This window comes from Furipterus horrens, unplaced genomic scaffold (assembly GCF_987537825.1).
Source record: "Furipterus horrens unplaced genomic scaffold, mFurHor1.1.pri manual_scaffold_9, whole genome shotgun sequence".
NCBI lineage: Eukaryota > Metazoa > Chordata > Mammalia > Chiroptera > Furipteridae > Furipterus > Furipterus horrens.
In genome coordinates, this window is record NW_028327179.1 from 89,833,613 (window position 1) to 89,860,341 (window position 26,729).

At 44.1% G+C, this 26,729-nt stretch overlaps 1 protein-coding gene across 1 annotated transcript in view; it reads left to right on the forward strand.

The window, feature by feature from the left end:
• The window catches only part of EXOC4 (exocyst complex component 4), a 689,199-nt gene that overhangs the window by 523,104 nt on the left and 139,366 nt on the right, over window positions 1-26,729 (forward strand). The window contains exon 12 of the mRNA XM_090287528.1: window positions 20,216-20,352. Within this exon, the coding sequence (XP_090143654.1) occupies window positions 20,216-20,352 (137 nt within the window). The remainder of the gene's footprint in view (window positions 1-20,215; window positions 20,353-26,729) is intronic.

Genomic DNA, 26,729 nt, shown 5'->3' on the forward strand with positions numbered 1-26,729 from the left:
TGAGGTTGAGAGAAATTAAGTGACTTCTTAAGGTCACAGATCAAGTCACTGGCAGAGTGAGAGGTGCGTCTCAGCCTTTCTAACTCTTGCCTCTACACACTAGTTACTGCCTCCCTCAGGCACTTGGCTTAGTGGGGGGCTGGTTGCTGACCCGCTACTCAGTGTACTCAGGGCCTGTGGGTCTCCAGGTCTTCTTCCCGTGAAATGTTTGGGGCCGGGGGCTAGGGAATAGAGATAAGCCAACAAGTAATTCTACAGTGATGGTTTGTTCCAAGCACTGTGGGAGGACAAAGCAGTGAGTGACTACTTTGGCGAAAGCCTTCAGAGTCGTTTGATCTCGCAGGTTGAGGAGGAGTGTACCGAGCAGGGAGAGAAGACAAGAGGCCCTAAGGCCCTAAAGCACAGGTGTGGCCTCACCTGCAGTCCAGTGCAGCCTGTGCGGAATGGGGGAGGTTGACAAGGGGTGATGCCAGCTGGAGAGGCCTTGCAGGTGAGATGGCCGCACCGTGACTGGTAACGAGGTCCAGAGTCACGCGGCAGCTATGAGGATTGGTTAACATGAAGCATTGCTGTGTACCTCTTCCGCTAAATCCCAGCTTCGATAAGTACCTCCCAGTTTATTTATCTTTCCTCCCAGTTCCAAAGTAGAACTCCCTTTGATTCATCTCTGGATTGGAGCCTGTGTGTGCTCTGAGGCTTTGAGTTGTGGGCTTTGCAAGAGTGTCGCGACTTGCTCTAATGAAGAGGGAATGCCCATGCTCCGTCTGCTGAAACGGGCTCTGTTCATCCTAGTCTCTGCTGAGCAGCTCCTTTGCAAGTCCCTGTAGCTGATTTGAAAATATTGGGCTCTGCTGCACCCTGCAATTTCTCCACCCATGCCAACCAAACTCGCACCAGGATCTGGCCCTGGGACCCTCAAGGCTGTAGCGTCGTGTTGGGCTCCCGGGTGTCTATACCCCACGTTGTCGGCAATCTGCTACCTGCCAGAGCACTGCACAGGGGTAGGTGCTGCCACTTACGGAAACTGCAGCCTCTCCAGGCATTCAGACCCCAAGGCTCTGCTGTGAGTGAAGAAGCCAGTGAGGGCTCTGAGTCAGGCTTCTTGAGTTTCAGCCCTGGCTCTGCCACAAACCAGCTGTGTGGCCATGGGCACATTTCCTCTTCTCTCTGTCTCAGTTTTCTCTTTTGTAAAATGGCCCTAATAATAGTACCTTCTTGGCAGGGTTGTTGCAACGAGTTAAGTAAATGAATGTGTAAATGTCTACCTTACATGTTACAGTGAGCACTTTCTAACACAGAAGTCAGCACTCAGTCAGTCAGGTTCAGTGTGGTCGTCACGGTCACTGTCATCAGTCATTTCAAAGCATACAGTGCCTCCTCTGCGGTCTCTCTTTCCCAGAGACCTGGGCAGAGATGTCCCCTGGGGAGTTCTGCAATTCCTTCCTGGGGGAATCAAAGACTTGGTTATTCTTTTACAAGTAGAAAGAGAGAAAGAGAAAAATCTCTCGGAGCCCCGCCCCCAGGTTCCCTGTGACAGAACAGAACAGAAGTTAGTTGCTCAGAGGACTCTCCTGCCACTTTCACTTAAGTGTGACGCATGGCGTGACCTGTAGGAGAACGGTGGAAAACTCTAATCACCGGCTCACACCTGCCAAAGACTAATTTTTAGAAGCCGCAGAGGTTGGCGTGCATATTAAGAGAGACCAACCAGGTCCTTTCAGTAGAACCCGGAGCAAATGGGTATTGATTAACTCAATTAAAGGAAGATTATAGCCTGTGCACTGCACTGAGTGTTATCTGGCCATGTGGTTCCAAGGGATCTTGAAAGCATGCGTGCTAATGGCCTTCTCATTTAAACCAGCATGCATTTGAGGGTATTTCATCCATTTGGTAATCAAGTAATTGTCAAGAACACAGAAGATAAGAAACAAGAATTTTTTTTTAATAAGTACATTAAAATACTTTAAACTGCCTTTAGTGACAGTCCTCTATGGAGTGTGGTTCAAAGAGATCCCTCCTGCTCTTCAAATATTAAGGGCAGGAGCTCTTCCTTCAGCTGTCATTTGTTTTTCTGATCTTACTGCCCGGTTTGGGCTGGGGAAGGAAGGGTCTCTAATCTGCTGTCTGCAGAGTGAAGGTCTTGCTGACAGCGTTTAGAAAACCACAAGGCAAGAGGATGGAAGAGAGCTAGCATTCTTGGCATCAAGTGCATAAATTCACTTAATCCCCCTCCCCTAACACCTCCCTTGATTGTTTATCCTGTCTCCTAGTCCAGTGACCCTTTATTTCACCCTTCCAGGGAGTAAACCTTCAGATTTTTACCAGTGAGGGAAGGGATTTGGGGATCTGACTACTTAAATAGACTTTCCCCTAATCCATATATTAGTCACTCCTTCCCATCGGTCCCATCGGTTCCACCTCCACGCCTGGGGCTGTCAGGAAGGCCCAGGAGAGGGGGGTTGCTTCCCAGCATTCCCTGCTGGTGGCAAGGGCAGCACTTGCCATTCGGATCTGCTTTCCAGCTTCCCAAATGGTGTGCTTTTGTTTTCTCCCTCCTGTCCTCCTTACCCATAGAGGTTTATGTCTTGGGGAAAAATAAATCCCTTTTCTGTCATTTCAGGGAGATTTTGTTAGGGAGAATAGAAGTGTATGTTCAGCCTGCTTTCTTTGCCCAGAAGCAAGTCCTCCCCTAGGTACATCTTTCTCACCCTTGCTCCCTGCGCCTGTACTCTTAAGACCCTGCCCTGCCGCCCCCTCAGGCAACTGAAGGGGATGGAACGCCCTCCTCTCTCCTTCCTACCTCCCTGTACCGGTAAGGTCCAGCTCCGGGTCTAGCTTGCCTATAATAAAACCTTCCAGAGCCTCTCAGGCCGTGGTCAAAAGCACTCAAGCATAGCCCCTGTGGGAAACTAAATTTCTGTGTGTGTACGTTATACATCCTCTTCAAGAAGATGAAAACAGAGGGAGCCTCCTTCATGCCGGGGCTTGCTGGAGAATTTGGGATTCACATCGCCACGTGGTACGAGGAGAGAGCACGGGCTTGGGAGCGGGACCCGTGTGAGGCAGCGCAGTGCCTCCCCATGCACTGACGGTGCCACGGTGGACGAGGACCTGAACCTCTGATCTCCCCGTCTTCTCTGTAAAATGGGGTGTGTGAGGACCCGGTGAGATGAGGTGTGTGGCCCCGCTTAGCATAACCCCTGCATGCAGGCGGGTATTTAATAAAGATTAGCCTCCCCGCCAGGCTCACATCTCCTTAGCACGGTGTTTTCCTCTGTGATGCTCTGAAATATTCACCAGAAATGTTCTCGAGGAAGAAGTCAATAAAGGCTCTTCATTAGACAGAGCGGGAAGGAAGAACCCCTGCTCTACAGCAGACTCTGTGGCAGGAAACCTTAGTGCTTGAGAAGGGGGTGCTGGGGAAGGCAGGGCACAGGGGCCACGAACCCTGAAAGGGCCTCAGCCTCAGAGTTGGCTCTCCCAGAGCCCCCCACCCCCACCCCGAGGCTTGCAGCTGGGCTTCCTCTTTGAAGCCATAAAAGTGAGAACAATGTTAACTAACTGCCAGTTCAAGCCCTAGTCGGCCACTTGGGGTCTGGAAGCTAGCCTAGCCGATTTTTTTGACCTCAGGTCCTCTATTATGTAGGGTTGCCAGTTATGATTATATGTTCAGGTGTCAGTTAGCAAACGGCCCATTATTTGGCAGTTCAGGGATAATGAGATGGATCTTGAGCTACTCTTTCAATGCAACAAGCATTTGATTCATGCTTGATACATAAAATTCTGTATCGTCCTGCACCTGGTAAGGTTATGCCAAGAGCTGGAGGTCAAAATGTTTTACTCTGCCTTTCTTTATGAGTTCATGAGTTTTCAAATATTACTAGAATCTTGAGCAACAAAGAGGCAGAAAGTTTTCCATAAAAACAATTCTCACTTTCACACATAAGTGTCCCTTTGTATTCAGGTGACAAGAATTCCAAAGGCAGTTACTTTGTGGAGAATATGCAGCGGAAATTCATTTAGTGGAAATAATACTGACTAAACATGACTGTATTAGGCTCTGGATAGACTGTGCACAATCTAAATATAGATTTGCTTGGCTCTGGGGAAACCTTAGTGAGTGAAAAGACTGCCTTTCTCTAAAGATTCCTCATTCCCTGTGATATCTGGCTTTTCTTCTCTCTATATCAGCTTTCTATGCAGATTTTTCTCAGTACCACATCTAGGTTTACATATGCATAGTATTCGTGGAATTCCGTAATTATTATTTTGTGCCCAGTTTTTCATTTTTGCTCACCTAAAGCTGGTCATTTCCTGAAATAACCTCTGTTCCTTCTTGACTTCTGTTTCCCATACTTAAGGAGTCTACACAGAACAGAGAATGCAGATAACAGTGGCTTGGGGGGCCCGAGGGTGGGTGATGAGATTTCACGGGGTTCTCTTGTTGCCACTCGGGGCTGATGGCATGTTAGAGAACCCAGGCTCAGGCCTCCTCTGAACCTAGCTTCTGAAACTCTCTCTCCTTCACACTTGTCCTCTTTCTCCACTCAACAGGTTAGAGTGGATATTTTGTCTCTCCTAAGCTCCGTCATTTGTGGGACATTGTGAGGACCAAGTCTCCAGACCACTGTCCACCCACTTATTTGAGAACAGATGTGTTTGGGTCGGCATGCTCAGTGGTTTGTGCCAACTGGCTCCTACGGCCTCCCCAACTGCTGGTTGTTAAATCTGCACCAGTTTTGTGAGCTGGTTGTTAAACAGTCATTATGAAAAAGTAAGTTCTATAATATTAAAAACAAAGACAATAGATATTCAAACTCATCACTTCTTGATTATGTTACTACATTTCTCTATTATGTTTGCTCTTGGTTGTTTGCGTCATTGTAGTAGAGAGCAGAAATACTGCATTACCAGGTGTGACACTGTGCACCTGTTCCCAGCTCTGAGCTCAGTGACATCATATTGGGGGCTTGAAGTCGGCCATGATGGGAGCGTTGACTCGCGGAGACCAGCAAACCTTATAAATTGGGACTTCCCCATCTCCACGGAGAGCTACTTGTCAAACACTCGCCAGCCAGATTGTTCTTTTCTGCCTCTGCCAGCATTCCAGAACCTCATGCTCTTGAGCCGTACCAGTTACCATTTACCCTGAAGATGGCAAAACTCTTCCTCTGACACGGTCACGGCTGCCTCACATTGCCTTGCGCACAGTCCCAGGGAACCACAAGGCCAGGCGTTTGCCGTGGAGGCACGGCTACTCTGAAACTGCCCCGGCCTCCAGCCTCCTCATCCCCCGTGAAGCACCCATTCACGTCTGTCCTCCTCCCTGTTTCCACCTCCTCCCTCCTCCTCATTTTTAGTCTTTTTAGGAGCAGGTTCTGGTGCCAGACTGACTGGCTTTGCCTCTGGCTCCACTAATCACTAGCCGTGTTCCCTTGACTTGTTACTGAGCTTTTTCTGCCTCTGTTTTATCAACTGTCGAGTGGAAATAATAGTATCTACCTCACAGTTACTGTGGGAATGAAATATTAATACTTTTTTATTAAGCACCTAGAATAATGCCTGACATATAGTAAACAAATATGCATATTTATTTAATAAAATAAACTCTTCCTATTATTATCCAGCCCTTACCACAGGCTTATTAAGAAATAGGGGAGCCCTGACCAGTGCAGCTCAGTGGATTGGGCGTCATTCCGCTACCCAGAAGGTTCCTGGTTTTGATTCCTGGTCAGGGCACATGCCTGGGTTGCAGGTTCGGTCCCCTGTCAGGGTGTGTACATGAAGCAACCGATCCCTGTTTCTCTCTCACACCCATGTTTCTCTCCCTCTTTCTCCCTCCCTTCCCCTTGCTCTAAAAAATAAAAATAAACTTAAAAAAAGAAGTAGGGCAGAGTTCAAGACAGAAAGGAGAATAGCAAAGGGACACATGACAAAAGAAGAGGATGCCTGGCCTAGCATGGTAACGCAGGATAGGAAACATTATAACACAGGAATGGGACGAGGAACCGAAGGAAGGGAGGGGCTAAGGCAGGGTAACACATAAATAAGAAAAATAACTCAGGATAACCTGCAAAGATTAAAATATATAAAATATAACTTTTTAAATCTGTAGTTCCAAATAGATACACCAGGAAAGTAAAGGGACACTTTATGAATGCATAGAAATTTTCCATTCTGACTTAAGCAGTTAAACCAATTTTGATCCTCATTTTAGGCAGAAATCTGTCACCTACTGAAAGTGCTTAGGCTACATCAGATTTATATCGAACAAGATCCATGGAGACTGAGGGAGAGGCGTACATCCCCATCTCCGAAAAAAAGCGACCCAGGAGCCACAGGGCTCGTTTGTCTGGCCATCCGAAAATCTCTGCCGATCTAAGCACTTAATTTCACCCTCGTTCTCAGGACAAAAGGGAAACAACAAAGGAAGAAAACGGAGAGCAGGGCCATTGGACTCTTCGTTTTCAAAAACTCTTAGTGATAAAAAGAGCAGAGAGTTGAAAAGAAAAGAGATGAGAAACCATTAAACTGATCTGAATGCTCTGCCCGCATTTTGTGGTAGGCTCTATTGTTTCAGTTACATGGGAACTGTGGTAATTTTATGAGTCATTAGAGTTTTCTTTCCAAATTATATCTGAATGTTCTTAAAGTGCCTCCTAAGTTACACACAGTAAGGAGCTGTTGAACAATTTTATTATTCCATTTAGTACTTTTTAGTTTTGTATCAGTTTTGCATTTTAAAAAAGTTTTATGCTTAAAACTGAAAGATAAAATCATGACAGTTGAATCTTTGTGTACTTAATTTCTTCTACTTTTTAAAATATATAAGCCTCTCATTGTTCTCATCCTTAGTCTGATAGGAGACTCTAGAGTAAATAGGAAGGCCTTATTCGGTAGAATGACAACGTTCCATTTAAAAGCAGAAACCTCCCCACCCCAGAATTGAAAGCAGTCCCAACAGTTGAACATTGTTCTTTGGCTCATATGTCCCATCAGGCATGATCTGCAAAACATGGATTGTTAATGATACCCATCACTCCTTCCTAGAGTGGTGGCCCCCAAAGGCCAGTCCACCAACCTGGGCCAGCCAGTCCAACATGGAATCCACAGGAAGTGGGTAAAGGAAGGTCAGTGTAGTGTGTCTGTGTGTGCACACGTGTGCCAGTCCAACATGGGATCCATAGGAAATGAGTAAAAAAGATCAATGAAGTGTGTTGTACGTGTGTGTGTGTGCACACACGTTTGCACCAGTCCAATAGGGGAGCAATAGGAAATGGATAAAGGAAGGTCAGTGTAGTATGTGTGTGTGCCAGTTCAACATGGGATCTTCAGGAAATAAAGTAAGGGCAGTGTAGTATGTGTATGTGTGTGTGTGCATGTGTGCCAGTCCAACATGGGATCCACAGGAAATGGGTAAAGGAAGGTCAGTGTGTTTGTGTGTGTGTGCGTGCACACATGCGTGTGTACCAGTCCAACATGGGACCCACAGGAAGTAGGTAGAGTAACATCAGTGTAGTGTGTGTGTGTGTGTGTGTGTGTATGTCTGTATGCCAGTCCAACATGAGGTCCACAGGAAATGGGTAAAGGAAGGTCAGTATAGTGTGTGTGTGTTTGTGTGTGTGTGTGTGCATGCATGTGTGTTTTCCAGTTTACTTTCTTGGAAAAAAGATTTCCATTTTTCTCTCACTTTCCTCCTATTTTTGGTATCAAAATAGTCATATTTTTATCATACATTTATAAAAACAATGGTATTGTAGGTGATCTATTTTGTTTTAAGCATCATAATGTGCAAAATGGAAAGTTGGATGTCTGATGGTCCATGTATTTTTTTCTGGTTGGTGAAGTCCTGAAGCCTGGAAATGGTTGTGCCATGGTGGCTGTATCCTTCCCAGTGACATCGGTGTTTCCTGTGTGAAGAGATTGTCTTAGAAAGAAATACATCAGACGGTCAATATTCTGACTTGGAACCACAAACTCTTCCTGGACTTAGGAGAAAGACTGCTTTCCCTGGCATTGTGTGGGTGGCTCTGTCTTGTCACACCAACTTCAGTTGAGGGCCACCGACTTCAGTTTTCAGTTTGTGTTATGGTAATTTCTAAGTTCAGATAGACCTCTGTCTTCACAAATAATGTGCTTTTAAAACGAAAGTCTAGGAAAGGTCAGTGTGAATGACTTATCTCCTTCACTTGGGAAAAGGAGTTCAAGCCCTTAGTTGACTTTACAGTGGGCAGGCCAGAGATGTCCCCGCAGTTCGTGAAGTGTGTCACATCTTTCGTGAATGAAGAAGGGGAGATCAATTTGTTCAATATCCCCAAGGCAGGCGGCGTTCAAACCACGTTTGCAGTCAGGTCCCCTATTTGCTTGTCATTTGATTTTTTTCCAGCGATACATACTATTTTTCTCAGCATGTAAAAGTCATAGAGAGCACTTCACTTTATTCCTAGAATGAGCCGCAATGCTAGGCTTACAACAACCAGTTTTGTCAAGAGTGAAATCTACTTTTCAAACTCATCAGCTCTTCTTGAATTTCATCGTCTCTCCCAGTGTGGGGCATATGTGAGTCGTACCTGTACCCTTGGACGGATGTCCCCTTGTGTGCGCACGCTTGCTCACTGCACTCTCTCCCCCAACAAGTTCCATATGTTCTGTTTCCCTGGAAGCCGAGCTCCCCGCTTGTTCTCCCCACTCCGAGGGCTCCCGACCTCACCTCTGAGGGGCAGGAGTAACCGAGGCTGAAACCATTCATGGGGAAACCTGTCAGCATAATTGATTATTATATGGTGAGAGCCTCCGAAGACGGGGGGCCTGCACAGAGGGGAGCGAGTGTGTGTGTGGTGTGCCTCTCCCCCAGGGCCCAGCCGCACGTCCTCTTCTGACAAGTTGATTTATAAATCTACGGCTCTTCCCTAATGAATTGTGCCCTGATGTGGGTCACCGGGGCCCCCTGCTGAAGCGACTTCGCCTTTGCTGGCAAACAGAAGAATTGTAAAGGTTCTGCTCTGTGCGTTTCCAGATTTGCTTGCTTCTTGGCACTAAATGGAGTGGCTGAGGCCATGTAATCTGTAAAAGGACAAAATAATCACAGGCAATGCTCGAATAATCTGTTGCATCAAGAGAGGAGTTTCTGTGAATGCAGATGCTTTGCTACATGACAGAACCTGGGGGGGGGGCGGGCAGAATGAGAATTTGAGGACAATAAAGAAATGCAGGCATCTCAAACCACCTGTGATGACAGCTTCGTGTTCTCCAGTTCTTTAAAAGCCTCTTCTGAGTGCTCGCCTTACTTCTGAAACTGCCCTAAGTGTTAGACTTGCTAAAACACAGCAGTGATAATGACTGCTCTACTTTCTACATTCTGCTGGGTTATTGATTGAGATAGTTGCAAAATACTCTGAGTTCTCGGGAGGAAGGGCGTTAGAAAACGCTGTGGTGATATTGTGAGCAATTACTGCGAAAACCTAATTTCAGAAAGAGAAGTGGGAGAAAATTTGAATCATTAGGCCGAGCCTGTAGGTCCATCATATCATCTTCATGTCCAATTGTTTTGTCTCAGGTGTCAGCTCTGGGGAAATCAAGAGACCAAGGTATCAGGAATTTGTGAAGAGAGAGCAGCACTTTCCGGGGTGACACTGTCCCCGGAGAGGCTCTTGGCTGCTGGCCCGGGAGTGGCCCGGGTCTTCAGTACAGCATGCGAGCAGCTCAGGAGTCCAGTCTCCCGACTCTGTCCTGCCCGCTTGCTGAACCAGTTCACCCCATCCTCTCAGCCACGAGTGTCCCTTCCACGCCACACCTCTCTCCACAGCTTCCCCGAAACTGGTCCTGGCCTCACCAGTCCCACCTCTGAAACTGTCATCTGAGGCCACAGGAACCTTCTCCCATGATCAGCCACCGTTCGCTTTGTGCCGCGCCTGGGAAAGACTAACTCATCACTGACTGGTGTTGTGTTTTCACTGGAGGCAACACGATTGCGGTTGCCCGAGTTCACATTCTGGCTGGAATGGAAACTTCCTAGTTGTGTGACCTGGGGCAACTCTTTGATCTCTTAGTACAGTGGTTCTCAACCTTCCTGATGCCATGACCCTTTAATACAGTTCCTCATGTTGTGGTGACCCCCAACCATAAAATTATTTTTGTTGCTACTTCATAACTGTAATTTTGCTACTGTTATGAATCGTAATGTAAATATCTGATATGCAGGATGTATTTTCATTGTTACACATTGAACATAATTAAAGCATAGTGATTAATCACAGAAACAATATGTAATTATATATGTGTTTTCCGATGGTCTTAGGCGACCCCTGTGAAAGGGTTGTTTGACCCCCAAGGGGGTCGCGACCCATGGGTTGAGAACCACTGTTGTAGAGGGTTAAGTGAAATTTATAAGGAATTCAATAGGACAATGCATGCAAAGCACTTAGACCCATCCTGTTTGGCACACCTCATTATAATTGCTGTATTCCGAGATGTAGCATAGTGGTACTGCCTGGCACATAGTAGGTGCTCAGTAAATATTGGATAGATTGACAGATGAATGATAGGTAGCTTATTCTAACATTCACATGTATATTATAATGTAAATGCTATTGCTATTTACAGATATATTCAACATAAGAGAAAGGAAATAACAGTACTGGAATATTTTGTCTTCACCAGTCCAGTCATCTAGGGGCTAGAATTTGGTTTTCTTGGAGGACCTGTTTCTATAAGCTCATCTGTATTTGTTCTTTTTCCTGCCTTTTAACCTTTGAACTGCTTCCTTTATTACTGTTTTCTTTGAGCAAATCACCTTTTTAAAAAAAACTTATGTTAAAAGTAATAAAGGATTTTGTAATGTGTGTATGGTAAGACTATAAAGCTTGGAGTAATATTGGGCCCTTTTAGCAAAAGACAATATTTAGAAATATACAGTTGAGAAATAAAATCCCAGGGGGTGAATCCTCCGTCGGAGTTCTTCTTTCCACACTGGAGGATTCTGTGAGTGGCTGGTTTCTTAAAAGTTGGATGCCCCTACCCTGGCCCGTTCCCTTGAAACTTTTCTCTGCAGCTTTCTCATACTTTGTTTTCTCGATTTTTTTTTTTTTCGTTTGGCCTTTGACCCTGCCCTTTTTTCTGTTGGATCTTCCTTTCCTCCTCTCACTACTATCAAGCGACCCTACATTATTGTTGGGGCCTCAGGCAGCTTTCTTGCATTAAACGCTCACTTCTCTAGTCCACCCCTCAAGTCAGCCAGATAAAATCCCTCTTCCCAGGAGGGGGCCCACTATGGGGTAGTGAAGGGAACCTGGAAATGGTCATCAAAAGGCCTGAATTCTTCGTTCTTCTTTTCACATCTCTCTCTTTCTTTTCAACCTAGCTGCTTTTAAAGTTTTTCTACTTATCCCTGGTTTTCAGCAATTTGGTGATAATGTGCTTTGCTGTACGTGAACGTTATTAGTAAGAGTGTGTCCTCGATGATGTATGCATCGTACCCCGTCAGCTCGGCCAACTTGGAGGAGCTGCTTCCTCACATCAGCGTTGCTGAGCTTAACCGGAGGGACTGTGACCATCCGATTCCCCCTTATACATTACAGTTTTCCTCCTGTGACCAGAAAGGAACCTGTCTCGTGTCACTTTGCCACTACAGAAATGTTCATTCTCCTGTCAACTTTCATCTGTTTGTTTTAGTACCAGCGGATAATCTTTACCTGAATCAGTTGTTCTATTTGGGGCTCCAAAATGATTTTCTAGCTCTTATTTCTCCTCCATGTCTTAGCTGGTAGTCTTCCTTAAAGTAGAGCTGTCACTATTTGATAATCTCAAAATAGAGATCCTACTGGAAAGTCAGTAAATGCATAATTCTTTCTTTCTATTAATTCTGAAGAAGGATTTGATTTAATAGTCACCTGGAATGATGATAAATGGCTTTTTCTAGCTTTCTCTCTGCATTGATTTTTTTTCATATTTTTTAATAAATATGATCACCTACAATAATTTATTTTGTTTGATGCTCTAATCATTAGCTCTGGCCAGAAGGAGCTGGATCTAGACTTTTTTAGACCTGGATTCTAGATTTTGAAGTATCATAAACTAGCTATGTATCTTTGACGGTCCCTTTAATATTTGACTTAGTTATTTTCCTTTTTTTTTTTTTAACTAAAGAATTAGACTGGATAGCAAGGGTCAGCTTCAGCTCTAGAATTAGGATTCCGAGCTCCACTACCTAACACCCTGCCCAGCTTCTGTCCAGCTGCAGGGGGTAGTTCTCAGCCTGCCATTCAGACCCGCTCCCCGAGTCCAGTCCATCCTGTCTCCTCCAGTTCCCCAGGAGGAATCCCCTCCCCCAGCCACACTGGCCCCTGCTTGCTCACCCCTCTCCCAGCCTTTGCACACACCCTTTCTCTTGCCTCTGACGCTCTGTGTAGCCAGACCTCACCCATCCTCCAAGTACAGTACCCTGTTCAGGCTCTCTCACCTTTTTACTCCTCTTCCAAAAGAAGGGCTATAGCTGCTAATGTTATTACTGTACTTTCGTGTCCCCTCTAACATGTAGCACTGTGTATTTTGCTGACTAGCAACCTTAAGGTCTTTTGAAATATGTGACGTGTGTGTGTATGTGTGTGTGTGTGTGTGCATGTGTGTCTGCTGGGACCTGCAGTTGGGTGTATGTCTCACAGGTGCTAACGCGCACTTGTTCATCAACCTATTTCCGCTCTCTGGGTCCCATTCCACATCAAGGGGAAACTGATAACCTGGATGTAGAGTTACAGTGGTTTGAAGTATATACGTCAACAAATACTTCTTTAATTACCTAATCGTTAGGGAAACAGAGATGCCCCCTGGGACCTCATCGCCTAATTATGCACAGCTGTTATATACTTCCTTTCCTCTCCTATTTTGTTTTGTTTTGAATATGAACTCACAAACTCCTAGATAAACCTCCTAAAGCACCAGCTGTGCTTAGCAGATATGTCAGGTACAGATTTTATTCAGGCAGAAATGGTCCTCTACCTAAAATGCTAAAAAATTATTAGTCATTTACTTAAGTACATTTTTCAAGTTTTTAATTAGCAAATAAGTTTTGTAATCACTTATGTGAATTCTAAAAGGATATAGTATTTTCTGATGGCCCAAAATGTGGACCTCATATTTTCTTTGCTTACTTAGCCTGTTTATAAATTCTTCCCAACTCTTTAGGCTGCCAAACAGAGCTTCAAAAGGTGTTTTCCTGTGGGTTGTCTGAGTATATTTGTCTTTTCTGAGCAGTGGGACCTTTTGAAATGATCTTCCTTCACTTGAAGTGGATCTTCTAGTGATTAGTGACATCGATTGGATTAATTTGTGTGTTTTCTTGTTGGAGAAGGGGACGAGAGGGATATTCAAAATATTTAGGCCCTGTGTATATATGCGTTACAAAAGGACCTGCAGGCTTTAGCTTCTGACTGCCTCCCTCAGCTTGCCCATCTGACACACGCACACTCATGCACGCACATACAGCTTTCCCCCCAGGGGCAAAGGACCCCTTGAAATTCCCTGAATCCCACGCTATGTTGTGTTTATGCTGCCTCATTGCCTGAAGTGTTTTCTTCCCATCTTGTCAATCTACAAGTTGCTATTTACCTTTCAGGGCTCAGTTCAGTTACAACTTCCTCCTTCTCTCCACGCGGCGACCCTCCCACTGCAGTCCGGTGAACCGTGTCCTCCCTGTGCCTCCCCTGTACAGTATGCAGCTGCCTGGGACAGCACCTGTGACACGTGATTGTCTTTGCCTGTGAACTTGCTGCTCACGTCCTACTGATATCTTATCTCACCTGGGTTTTTATTTCCTACAGTTATCCTAAAAATTGGCACACAGGAAATATTTATTTAATAAATGTGTATTAATCAATTAGTTAAGCACCCTGCTCTTTCCCCCAAATCACTTCTTATCCTTCTGAACACCTTTTATCGAGTGGTCTGTAGTAGGATGGCCAACGGTATTGCGACAGCCTCACATTTTCAGTCTATACTGTAAGTAAAAACCATTGTAACAGAATACTTACATACTCACAGGCGGTCTTCTCAGACACATTTTTGAAGGGGTGCCCATTTGTACTATGGCTGGACATATATTGTTCAAAGTTGAGGTTAAACATGCACATGTCTTCCCAGGAGACATCTCCCTCCCCAAGCAAAGGTGAAAGAGGGCCAAAGGGAAGGAGGAGAGAGGAGTCTTAGGTGTTTCTAACAGGAGAACCTTATGGGGTGAGGGAAGGTCTTCCCACAGAAAGGGGTTTGTAGTTGAGACCTGAGAGATAAGAAAAAATACTGTAGGAAAGTGAGATCAAGGACAGAACTTGGCAGGCAAGTCCACGGCCCTGACTTGGGGGAGGAGAACTGCGGAAGCCCCACGTAGCCAGGGCTCAGAGAGGCAAGGGGAGGAGGGCAGACCAGAGGCCGGGGCTGGACAGAGGCCCTGGCGCGCAGGGCCTTGTGTGTAATCTGAAGAGTGTGGGCCTGTTGCGTTAAAGAGCTGTCAGTTGGTGAGCTGTAGGGTCAGATATAACTTGAAATTTGTTCTTTTGATATTAAACTTACAAACTGTGAATGCACAAATCTTAAGTGCAAAGAATTTTTACCTGTTTTTGCCCATGCACCTGGAAGGTTCTCTCCTTCCCAGGCAGAACTCGCTCCTCCCAGGGGAGCCACTGTGCTTCTGTCACCAGAGATTCCTTTTGCCTCTCTCTCAAACTATAATAACAAAACCGTAGAGTTGTGCCCCTTTCTTTCTGACTGCTTTCGCTCAGCACGCGGTCTGCGAGCCTCATCCATGTTGTCACGTGTAGCAGTAGTGCGTCCGTTTTCATTTCTGCGCAGCACTCCGTTGTATGATTATTCCACGATTTATTTACCCATTCAACTATGACAGCCATGAAGACCGCTTTCATTATTATTTTTGGCTATTGTAAATAACACTGCTGGGAGCATTGTGTTCGTGTCTTTTGCTGGACCTAAGCGCTCGTTTCTGCGGGAGACACAACCTTCTAGAACCTCTTGGCCTGTGCGGGGGAGAGTGATTTGGGGGAGAGGTGAAGTGCCAGTTCCCCAGCACCAATGCCTGGACACATAGCCTTTGCCCAGCTGGCTCATTAGAAAAGCAAACACATTCAGAACATTCTCAACGTCACACAAATCAAAATATCGATTAAAAACTAAAAAGCAGATTTGCTGTGGGCTTTTGTCATTAGTCATTGCTAGTTATTATTTTTTCTAATTGAGGTAAAATTGGCATGTAACATGTAATTTTCAGGTATATAACATTATAATTCAATATTTGTACACACTACAAGTGATCACCACAAGACTGGAGTTATTATTGTTTACAGCTGATTACAACGCAGAGCAGATAGTAATTGGAAGGACAATTTAGTAAGACAAGTTTTACTTAATTATAGTTGGATATGTTCCAATAAACAGAAACATTATTGTCATCATGAAACATTCAGGTAGCCTCTCCCTCCTCAATTGCTGTGTGTGTGGGTCGGGGTGTGGGGGAGTATGTCTGAAGCAACTAATGATTTATTTATGATTTCTTTCAAATTCTTCCGACAGCAGTTCCCCGGAAGCTTAGCTTCTTTGCCACATCTCTGATCAACCATCCCTGCTCCAGGGGCTAAACCAGCACAAATATAGAGTCTGCATGGTCCAAACTTTGTTCTTGTTTTTTCCCCTCAATTGTAAATTTATTTATATGTCTTAAAACTTTCAAATTAGCACACTTTAATATATATACAAAATGACTGGCATTACAGAAAATAATGCAGTCAGGTGAAATTAGGCATGTTTTTGTAGAAAAATTCTAAGACCTGTAATGAAAGTAAAGTTCAGTCTTTAGGGCCATAGGACTTAAGAGACAGTAAAATAATAATGAAGAGTCTGTGGTCTGACTCCACCTTACCAAGTCAGGGTTTTAACCAGCTATTTGGTGTTATAATTTTACCTTAAACCTGTGTTTTTATCCTGTTCTGAATGTGCTATACATCTGCATTAATTCATCCAGCGAGCATTTATTGAGCACCTGCAATATGCCAGTCACCTTGCTAGTTGGTACTAGAGATACAAAGGTATAGTCACGGATCAAAGGAGTTTCTACTCTGGCAGCAGAGACAGTCAAGTAAGTGACCAGGGATTGCCATGCCCCACTTGGGGCTTGAGCTAAAATTCTGCCCAGGGTACTCTGGTAGCACAGAAGAGGGCATTGAAATCAGAGCAGGTAACGCCTGAGCTGCCTCTTCGAGGCTGAGAGGCGTGAGCTAGGAAGGGCATACCACGCACAGACATTGGGGAGCTCGAAGGCACAGAGGCAGGAAGTAGCCTGGCGCCATCAGGAGTGACTAGTAGTTCTGTGTGTTTGGAGCACAGGTGGGCGTGCTCGGTGGTGGTGGTGGGGGCGGCTAGAGAGAAGGCTAGAGCGGTGGGCAGGAGCCAGAGCCTCAAAAGCTGGGCATGTAGGAACGGGCGTGGACTGAGAAGGACGAGACGTGGTTTCTCACCCTGTTCCTACCAGCACTCCTTGTGTGCACGCATGTCACTCTGCCTCGTGTCCTCCTCAGTATGACAGAGAGTCGTTTCCAAACCACGTTCTGGAAACAGTGTTCCAGTAGATGTGACAAGATGTGTGCTATGATAAAGTTTTCTCTACTTAAGCTGTTAGAGGAAGTTTGAATACCACGTTTGCCTCTTTTAAGATTCACAGTGTCATCGGCGTACTGAAAGTTCCCAGTCCTCCCGTGAAGAAACCACTTCAGTTTTCTTTAACTCAGCATTTGTCAAATTATTTGAACTAAGAGCAAATTTTCTATAATATCACTATCCGTATCATGCTGCAGAGCCCAATTTGGGGGTGGGGGAATGGACAAAGCCTCAAAGATCCAATCATCTTCATTTATTCAGTCATTCAGTTTTTGAAAGTGCAGAACAAACGAGCCGCTCCCTATTTGTGTTTCAGATTGATGTTGTATCCCTATCAGCAACTGGGGCTGGGAACTTTTCATAGCATCAACTATTCTGGGATTTTATTTTTTCGGATTTTCTCATTTTTCATGTCACGCCCAGGCTTTATTACCTGGTAATAAGTTGCAAGAAATGAGAATTGAATTGTTTCTGAACAAATAGCAATCATTTATGATATGTTTAATAGAAATTATAACGCATAAAAATCAGGGTTTTACTTATTAGAAGTATTTCAACGTTGGCAAATCCCCAATTTAATAATCAGTGAATCATTGTGATGCCAAAGAAATCATATAAATAAAAACAGAACTGACCTTTTTAGAAATTTAATACTTTCTGCATTTATCTGTCAGAGCCACTGATTTGGAAATTGTTACAGATTCTTGAAAAATGGGAACTCTTTTCCCTTGTAAAAATACCCATCATTTGGCAAACTAGTGTCATTTTCCTTGAAGAGAATGCAGTGATTGATTATCCAGAGTGCTACCATGACAAGGTAAACCAACCAAATAGCTGGGAAATTGTATGTAATCATACAGCATCACATAGGCCCTTTGTTGAGCACAGCCATTCATATTAAACCATGGCAATCTAGTCATTTCCTGTGGGTACTTCCTGTCCACCCCACACCTTTATGTCCAGGGGACACGCATGCTGGCTGTCTTCCCTTGGCTCCGACTGTCACCAGCACAGGTCTAGTTGTCTGAAAGAACCAGGATAAATGCAGACCAAACTGAATCCACCTAAAGAGATTTCACAATGCAGAGATGTCTGTCTAGCATCCCTCGCGTAGATGACATTCAGAGAGGTTTACTGGTGCACATTAATGTTTTTAGTGCTGTTTCTTGGCATTGGGAGTATTGTCCTGAAGATCCTGAGATATTATAAACAAGTGGCAGGGGGGAGGATGGGAGATGGACGGAAGGAGGAGAATGCCAGTCTTGCTTTTGAGAAGTTGGTGAGCTGATCAGGAAGCCCAAGCACACCTGGCAGGATCTGGAACAATTAATTACACGGTGGTTATTTCCTAGTGTATGAGAGCCAGCGCACCAACAGAATACCTGAGAGGCGAGGGCCAGTGGATGAGAGAAGCCATCAAATTATCCTCGGTTATTCGAAGAGTAAGTTGAGTCATAAGAAAGGAAGAGTTTACCCAAATCTGCCCCAGAGCTGAGTATCAATCGCATCATTGGAAATAGAGCCAGGCCCTGTCTCTCAGTGATCTGAGCCCACTGCCCCGTGCCCATCTTCCCTGCAGGGGTCTGGATTTTGGACGGGCTTTATTAGGAAGGCTGAACTCCACTCTCCTTTATTAATTTCTGTCCACATTTGTAGGACTGCCTGTGTTCTGAATCAGGGTGAGGATTTTTAGATTCTTCCTAGCAGCGTGGGGACATGTAGCTAAGCAGAATCAATTCCTGTCACTCACACACAGATACAAAGAAACGGGATTATGGATCAGGGTGAAGCTGCAGTGTTTTAATCTTAAAATCAATACAGAAAAGGAAGTTGGACTTGTGGGGATTCTGTAGAGACGGTAATTTGGTTTGCCTTCACAAATACAACTGTTTCTTCCTTTTTACCTTCTCACTATTTTACTTTGGGGCAGTGGGGTGGGGGCAAGAGAGGGAAAGAAGAAACCTCTACAACCAAATAATCTTGAATAAGCAATCACATGTAAATATATAACTCAGGCTGATTCTCCGTTGTTTAGAGAAAAGCTGTACACTTTTACACATTCTTTTTATTTTTAGAAGGAGAAAACTAACCAAAACCCCATACTTATTGTCTGCATTTAAACATAACAAAATGCCTTTGATTCTTTCATGGTCACTGTCAGACTGGAAAAAAAATTTTCCGTGTTTATTTACTTTATGGCCAAGTCTGCCATAGCTTAAGGCAATTCTATCTGAATAAATATGTATTCAACAAATCACTCATGGACCCAAGGATTCCAAGCTGCTAAGCATGTGATTAATATTTACCCCAGCGTCATTCTGCTCCTTTTGAAGGAGGCAAGAACTAATGGTTTAAACAACTCAGTCTTTTCTTAAAGATTGAGAATTGACTCTATGCGCCTCTCTTTAGATATAACACTGATTTACTGCCGAGTGCTCTTTGTCTCTAGCTGTAAGATGGGCTTATTTTTCCTTTGGAGATTTCTCTGATTCAGTTCTAAGGTATGTCGGAGTCTGTTCAGACACTCCCCCTGCAGTGGCAGCAACAGTAGGAAACACTGATCTTATGAGAAAATGATGAGGCTATGGGCAGAACTCGGGCCCAGCTGGGAGGCAGACCGGTGCAGGAGAAAGTCTTCCTTTTTCTGAGTCTGTTTCTTCATCTTCAAGCTAGGAGTGATTACAGGACGCCAGGTAGGTAGGTGTGTTGAGAGGATTAAATGAGATAAAGCGGATAGGGCCCTAGTACTGTACCTTGTACTTGTAACAACCCAATACATGTTCATGATCATCGTGATTATTATGTGAGTCTCAAGTGACATAACCTGTGCTGTGTACGCGCAAACACTCTACAAGCTGTAAGGCACAATACAAATGTCAGTTGCGATTCTTCATAGGTTGATGGTTTGAAACTTTTAAAACAAATCACAGCCCTGGCTGGTGTGGTTCAGTGGATTGAGTGCTGGCCTGGGAACCAGGGAGTCGCTGGTTTGATGCCCGGTCAGGGCACATGCCTGGGTTGTGGGCCAAGTTGCCAGTTGGGGGCACGCGAGAGGCAACCACACACTGATGTTTCTCTTCCTCTCTTTCTCCCTCCCTTCCCCTCTCTCTAAAAAATAATAAATAAAACCTTTAAAATCGAACAAACAAACAAAAATCACAGAAGGCTTTTTCCTTGTGCTGCCTGTCCTGGGTCCCTCACCTCAAAGCAGAGCCCTGGAGGTGATAAATTAGGCCCCAGCTGAACCTGTATTCACCTTCTGCAAAGCCACAGAGATATCTGGTGAATGCCCAGAATTCCATGAAGCCAGTTTGAAAATCCCTGTCCTGTGTCCTTCCACAGAAAACACTTTCTCAGATCTCTGGGAAACCTGCTCTATGTAACATACTTATTTTGTTGTAGTTTTAAACCAGTATTTTTTAATGTCACACCCTCCCAGGAAAGCTCAAGTGTCTTCAATGATTGCATTATTTCAGCTGTCCTTCCTTGTCCTAACTATTACTCAGTAAAAAACAAAAAAACAAAAATCCTCATGAGTTTCTGTGTCCCCCTCTATCCCCAGAGTACAATCATCGTGGAGAAGACGGTGCAGGACCTCATGAACCTGATGCATGACTTGAGTGCGTATTCAGATCAGTTCCTCAGCATGGTGTGCGTGAAGCTCCAGGAATACAAGGACACCTGCACCGCGGCCTACAGGTAGAGCTTCTCTCGGGGCCTGAGTGCGGTCACCATTGTTCTGGTTGGTGTGGTCGCTCAGGGCCTAAACTTCCCACCATTGGGGAAAAGGACTATCTCAGATTGTCAGGGGGCCTGAGGAGAACACGTGCCACAGAAATAGTCTCCTGGAGGCTTATAGAGTCATACCCGCAGGGGGCATGAAAGGGACAAAGGGCAGGGCCCCTTCGGGCTGCCATTGGGTGACTTAAATAAGGTGTCAGCCTTGATTTTCATGAAGGCTGAGAGTCATAACATTCATCTTCCCTGAGGACAGTCCAGCGCTTGATTAGTCCATCATGTGATTCTAAAAGATCTTTAATGTAATTTCAAACTCATAGTAACTCTTTATAATCTATAATACGATTTCTCTTTACTGCTTATAAATGTATTCCTCTTCATGTTTGATCTATAGCCTTCCTACTGTCATGAAAAGACAGTTACACTGTTTTTAGCATCAGTGGAAATGAAAAACCATTGTTATGAACCTGAAAACCTGTAGTTTTTTTCCTCTAATTCTTTTTCTCTCAGTTCAAAAATCTCTTTGAGCTTCTGGAAAAAAGATCATAGCACTTCTCATAAAAAACTAATAATAGGAACAAATTATGGTCTGGTTGACAAGACCTAAAGCAATTAGGGGAGAGAATAATGTATAATAAAATAACTGTATATGATAATTAAGCATAGGTAGGTAAAGTACAGTTCTTAATCAGGTACTACTTGTAGCCCACGGAACAGAAGAGCAGAAGGAATAAGAGACAGAGGATAATTGGAGTCTGGGAAGATTTCATAGGCGATAAGAACTGTGTCGAACATTAGAAAAATGAATGAGGTTGAGGAAGTTGCGAAGAAAAACAAAAGGCTTTGCAGGGGTGGAGAGGAAGCGCAAACGTAGCTGCCTCATCTTCAGGGGAGGAAATGAGGAAGAAGTTCACATGGAAGCAATGTCCTAGGAGAAGGTAGTAAGAGAGAATATTTACTAGGAGAAGCAAGACCAAAGAACAAAGGGTCTTTAAAAATAAGACTTGAACATTTCGATGCTGTATGAGTCCTTATAAGTGAGCCTGGAAGCAGTGGTCAGGACAATGAATCTAGCTGAGGAATACAACTTAGATTAATGCTTCACCTCCTTTATTCCAGCAGAAAGTAATATTTACCCACAGGTACATCAACCCACTGAGAGATGCACTCCCAATATTATTTTACTTTATATGTTTAATAATGATACATAAAAAATTATTACATATTTAGGTTAAAATTAGTAGTAATGTTATAATCAATTGTGTACTAAATAATAATTATAATGGCTTAAAATGGCAATTCGAACAAAATATGTTAAAATTTAATCTTATGGTAACAAATTTTTAATGTAAATATTTTAGACTTTAATTTGTACAAATAATTTTTTTTTGCAGAGCACTACAATAGAGTGATCAATAAACTATCAAGCATGAATATATACATGTATTTCTAATGGATAAAATTCACTTAAGAACTAAAATAGAAATAACTCAAAGAGAAAAATGAAAAATACCCAACTGTCAAAGAAGAGCTTAGTCATGTGTACTTTAAATGTTTAATGGTGGCTCTCAAATCCCAGTGGCGTAAAATTCCACTGGGTACACTCAAAGAGGTGATTTTAAAGTGTCACTGTTTATAATATGCCAGAAATATACTCTGCTACCATTTAAGCTCATGCTGAAAAATATTAAATATCAATTTGTAAATATGGGAAGGAGAATATTGTTTTTCAAAATTCCTTTAAATGATACACAAATAAGAATTTTAAAAGCCACTGCTCATGACTAGTTCTCCAAGATTGAAATTTCTGGGCCACAGGGTTATATTTTCAGTTTCACAAAACCCAACTTCAAAGTGATTGTACCGACATCACATCAACCAAATGAGACTCGGTAGCATATTTTAAATCGTCGGCAGCCGTCCGTCTCGAGAGACGATGGTGTAGCTTCTCAAGAGTCTATCTGCACCGCCGAGAATGGCTGTGCAGTCCGACCCGGGAGTGACATGGTATCTGTCTCCTCCCGTGTTGAATCGACATCTTGCGATGACGCTGAAGCTACAGAGCCTGGGCAGGGTAATATGGAGGGTCCGCTGTTGCCCATGCAGCAGACCCCCCCTCTCTTCGCAGCTGAAGGGTCCAAGGGAAAGACGGAGTCGATACAGCTTGGGTTCAGGTGCGCCGCAGGAGTTGCCGGTGTTGACTACAACGTCAAACCGCCTTAGGGACTCCGGCTCCGGATTTTCTGTCGGGGTTTACTCCCTTAGCCTTTCCCCTGAAGAGGTATGCCGCAAGGCAGCGGAGGTTTTTTGGAGTCAGAGTTTTCCTTCTCTGATGTACCCTGACTGGAAGATCGAACCAGCAACACTTAGCTCGCAGGCCGACGCTCAATCCACTGAGCTAAACCAGCCAGGGCCTGCATATTTTAAATATAACACTAAATATCAAAAAATTAAAAATATTTTAAAATCAGTTGCATTTTAATAACATTGTTTTAAATTTACTATTATATTTAACCTCCATTGAATTTTAAGGGTTTTTTTCCCCCAAAAAAAACCCAAATCATATCCTCTTTTGCTCATATTTTATTATGGCCAACCAATAACTCTTAACAATAATGCTGATTAAGAATAATTGGTAGGAACAGAATAGACAGGCAGATGTTAAGAAACTATAGAAAATGGAAAATCCAAAGAACTTACAATCACAACCCCCATGGGCATGAACTAAGTGGGGGGAATTGCTGGAAGAAAGGGGGGTACCGAGCAGAAGAGGGCAAAGGGGAAAAAATTGGGACAACTATAACAGCATAATCAATAAAGTATACTTCAAAAATAATAATGCTGATGAATTTTAATTATGATGAAGATGGTATGTAACCTTCCCAAAATAAGGTAAATTCATTCTAGAATCTAAATCCTACTGATCACCATTTATACTGTTGTTCTTACTGTTTTAGAAAGAAGTTTTTTAACTTTGTATAGCTGGGCATCTTACTGATTGTAGATCTTTTCCTCATTTATGATCCTGCCTCTCAGTGTGTCAAGTGATGGGAAGCTCCCTACATGCACAAAACAGACTGCTCATTGCTGAGCAATTTCTCGTTTTGAAATGATATTCCCCTACCCATTGTACGTAGTTCTGTGTTCTGGAGTGATTCCAAATTGGTTTAATCCTTATCCATGAAAGCCTTCAGCTATGCGAAGTTGGCAATCATGGTCCCTTTTCTCTCCCCCCACCCCCCTCCATGCCCTTCCTCCAGACCGAACATTCTGTTCCTGGTATGTCGTGGGTGCGTAAACCCTCCCAGTCTTCATCCTCTGTAGCCCATTAGCCTGGCTTGCCTGGCTTAAAAAAGAGGGCTCCACACTGAGCCTAGTGTAGTGTTGTTTGTGCTCAGCAACACCTCTCCCTGCCTCCTGGTGCAGGGCCCAGTGCTGGGCACAGTGCTGCCTGTCCCATCCTGTCATCTCATCTGTCAGGTGTTGACCGAGCATTTGCCAGACCCAAGGCACTGTGTGAGTGGGCGTGTGGGGACAGAGAAGTCCATCAGTCACGGATTATAGCTTTAATGGGCTCACATTCTTGATAAGAGGATAGAAACGGAAATGCGGTACAAAGAAACAGGACATGTATGTAATATCCACAGCATTACTTTATGGCAGAAAATATGGCAAGATGCTACAGGAGGAAGAAATTGCCTACAGAGGACAAGAAAGGCTTGGGTGAAGGATATGAAGCAGCCCTTGTGAAGGAGGAGGAGGAGAAGGATTTAGATATGATTTAGGCTTTGGGAGCTGAAGGAAGAAAGGAACCAGAGCGAGGTCAAGGAGGTGGGGAGGATTCGGGAAAGGAAGAACAAGTGATGAATTTGGAGTTTTGGAAAGGAAGCTGGGCCAAAATTCTGGAGGATTTTGAACACCAGGCTCACGGAGCTTGGCCTAAATTAGGTAGTAGGGAGCCAGTGGAGGTGTGAAGCGGGGAGCGCCAAGTGTGGACCTGTGCTTGAGGGGGATTTCTCTGAGCTCTGTATAAACTGGATTGGGCAGGCAAGCGTGTGGAGGTAGAGAAGTAGGGAGTGTCTGAGTCCAGAGACGCAGGGACATGGCCGGTAGGGACAGGTCAGGAGACATCGAGGAGCTAAACGTGTAGAGCATGGCCACCCGTTAGCTGGAAGGGATAAGGCACAGTTGTAAGAAGAAATCATGGAAATTAATCTTATCTTTTTCATGCTGTATTTGCATGGATTATTTTTTACCTCAAATTCAAGATCTCACTTTTACCCATTAAATTTAACGTCACTTTAGCTCATCGTTTTAGTCTCTTGAGATATTTTTGAATTCTCATTCTGTCCTCAGAAAAATCTTAGCTATTCCTCCAAATTTCCTGTCATTCTTCTTTTTATAAGCAGTCTTTTTAGTTTATGTATATCATTTTTTTAAATGTTCAATAGGTCAGGGCTAAATCGACAATTTGCGGGGATATCTCTCGAGACTTCCTTTGGGGTTGACATCCATATGTTACTCAGCCCTTCAGGAGTTCATGTGTTTTTCTAACTATGAACCCAGACTGTAGCTCAGCGCAGGCTCTGGAGCCTAAATTTGAATGCCAGGTTTTCCAGCTTTTAATTATATGACCTGGAACAGTTACTCAGCCTCTCTGTGCCTTAATTTTCTCATCTGCAAAAGATCATAGTTCTTCCTTCATAGGGTTGTTTTGAAAATGTCAGTCTTTTAAAACTGCTTTTAGCAAAAAAAAAAAAAAAAAAAGGTTTGCTCCCTCCAGGATGGTTAGCTGCTATTTTGATGACAATGCCAATGAGGACAAAGATCACCTTGAGCACCATTCAGGACGGTACCTCCATATTTTATCATCTGCCCCTGTGAGAGACCATTAGAGTTCTTGCTGGTGATCTCCCAACCTAATCCTTTTCATGCAGCTAACTGTGCCTCCTGTCTCCCCAAGATGGGCTGGTACAAGCCAGCAACGGAGAACACTAGGTGTTTGTTCAGAAATCCTCTCCTCCCTTCACTTGTAGGACCTCCTGCTCCTTGTCCTGCCAAACCTGTGTTAGGAACGCTCATCTTGGACAGCTTACAAATTATCTTTGGAAACAAGGTCTCTTGACCCTGAGCCAAATGGACCATTTCTTCATTCAAGTCAATGAATTACCCAGTTAGGGAAGGCGCAGAGTCGTGTGACTTACTCATTATGCGGTCTTTCTGGCTCCTAGTGAGGACCACGTCCTAATCAGTCACAACCCATCTTTAATATTTTGTTCTGGAATCGTGCCTATAATTCTAAACTCACCCAATTTCTGTACTGTACCTTCTCTTCTATGAACAGGAGGTTTTTTTGTTGTTTTGTGTGTTATTTTAAATAGGAGAAAAGTGTGTTTGTATTTGAAGAACACTGTTTAGAACAAAGGGAAGATTATTGATGTGGGGAGAAAGGGCGAATTGCAGAAAAGGGCGGGATGTCATGAATAAGTTGACTGTCTGGCGTAAGGCAGGAACATGCCTAGTGGTGTTCACTGTGGTCTGGCCTTATAGGAATTGAGTTATTCCTCTTACATTTATATCTTTCCATTTTGTCGAGACAGTGCAACTGTATCTCTGGTATAATACTTCCTCATGGATCATACCTGTTGCTTTTGGTCCTTGTGGTTGTCAAGAGCATGTTGATTCCATCCCCCAGGAGCCTCGGATACACTTGGGTATCCCTCTTGGTCCAATTCTCTGGATTGCTGCCCACCATGAGATCTTTCCATATACAGGCTGATATCTGCAGGGATCTCCACAGTTACTGAATGACAGGCCTAGGCTGTATGGTCTCAGGGCTGGGGAAAGTCATTCTGTGACGCTTTGAGGGGAATAAAGAGAAAACCATTTATATGGTTGTTCTACAGCAATGAACGCGCACCTACACGCACAGCACATACAACGCCACAGCGCCTGGTCTCTTACTTAACCAGGGTTTTACTCTGGTGAGAGTGTTTCCTTCCTGCATAAGTCTGAGACACACAGTGTCCTTACTTCCTCTCCCCCCGTGCATTGCCCGCCCCTGCACTGGCACCTGCTGCGGAGTAATTAGGGCAGTCCTAATTTGGACAGCCGAATCCTGATTACAGTGCGAGGAAAAACAGGAAATGTTCTAGTTTGGCTGCCAGCAATTGACTGACTTAAATAGCAAGCCATATACAATTCAAATGATCCAAAATGATATAACACTGGGGAAGGAGGAAGGGAGCAGGGGAGCATTGCAATCCGAGTCCTGCGCAGCAGATGACTTTTACAGAAACGATCAAATCCATAAGCTTGCAATGCCCTCTGCTGAGAGC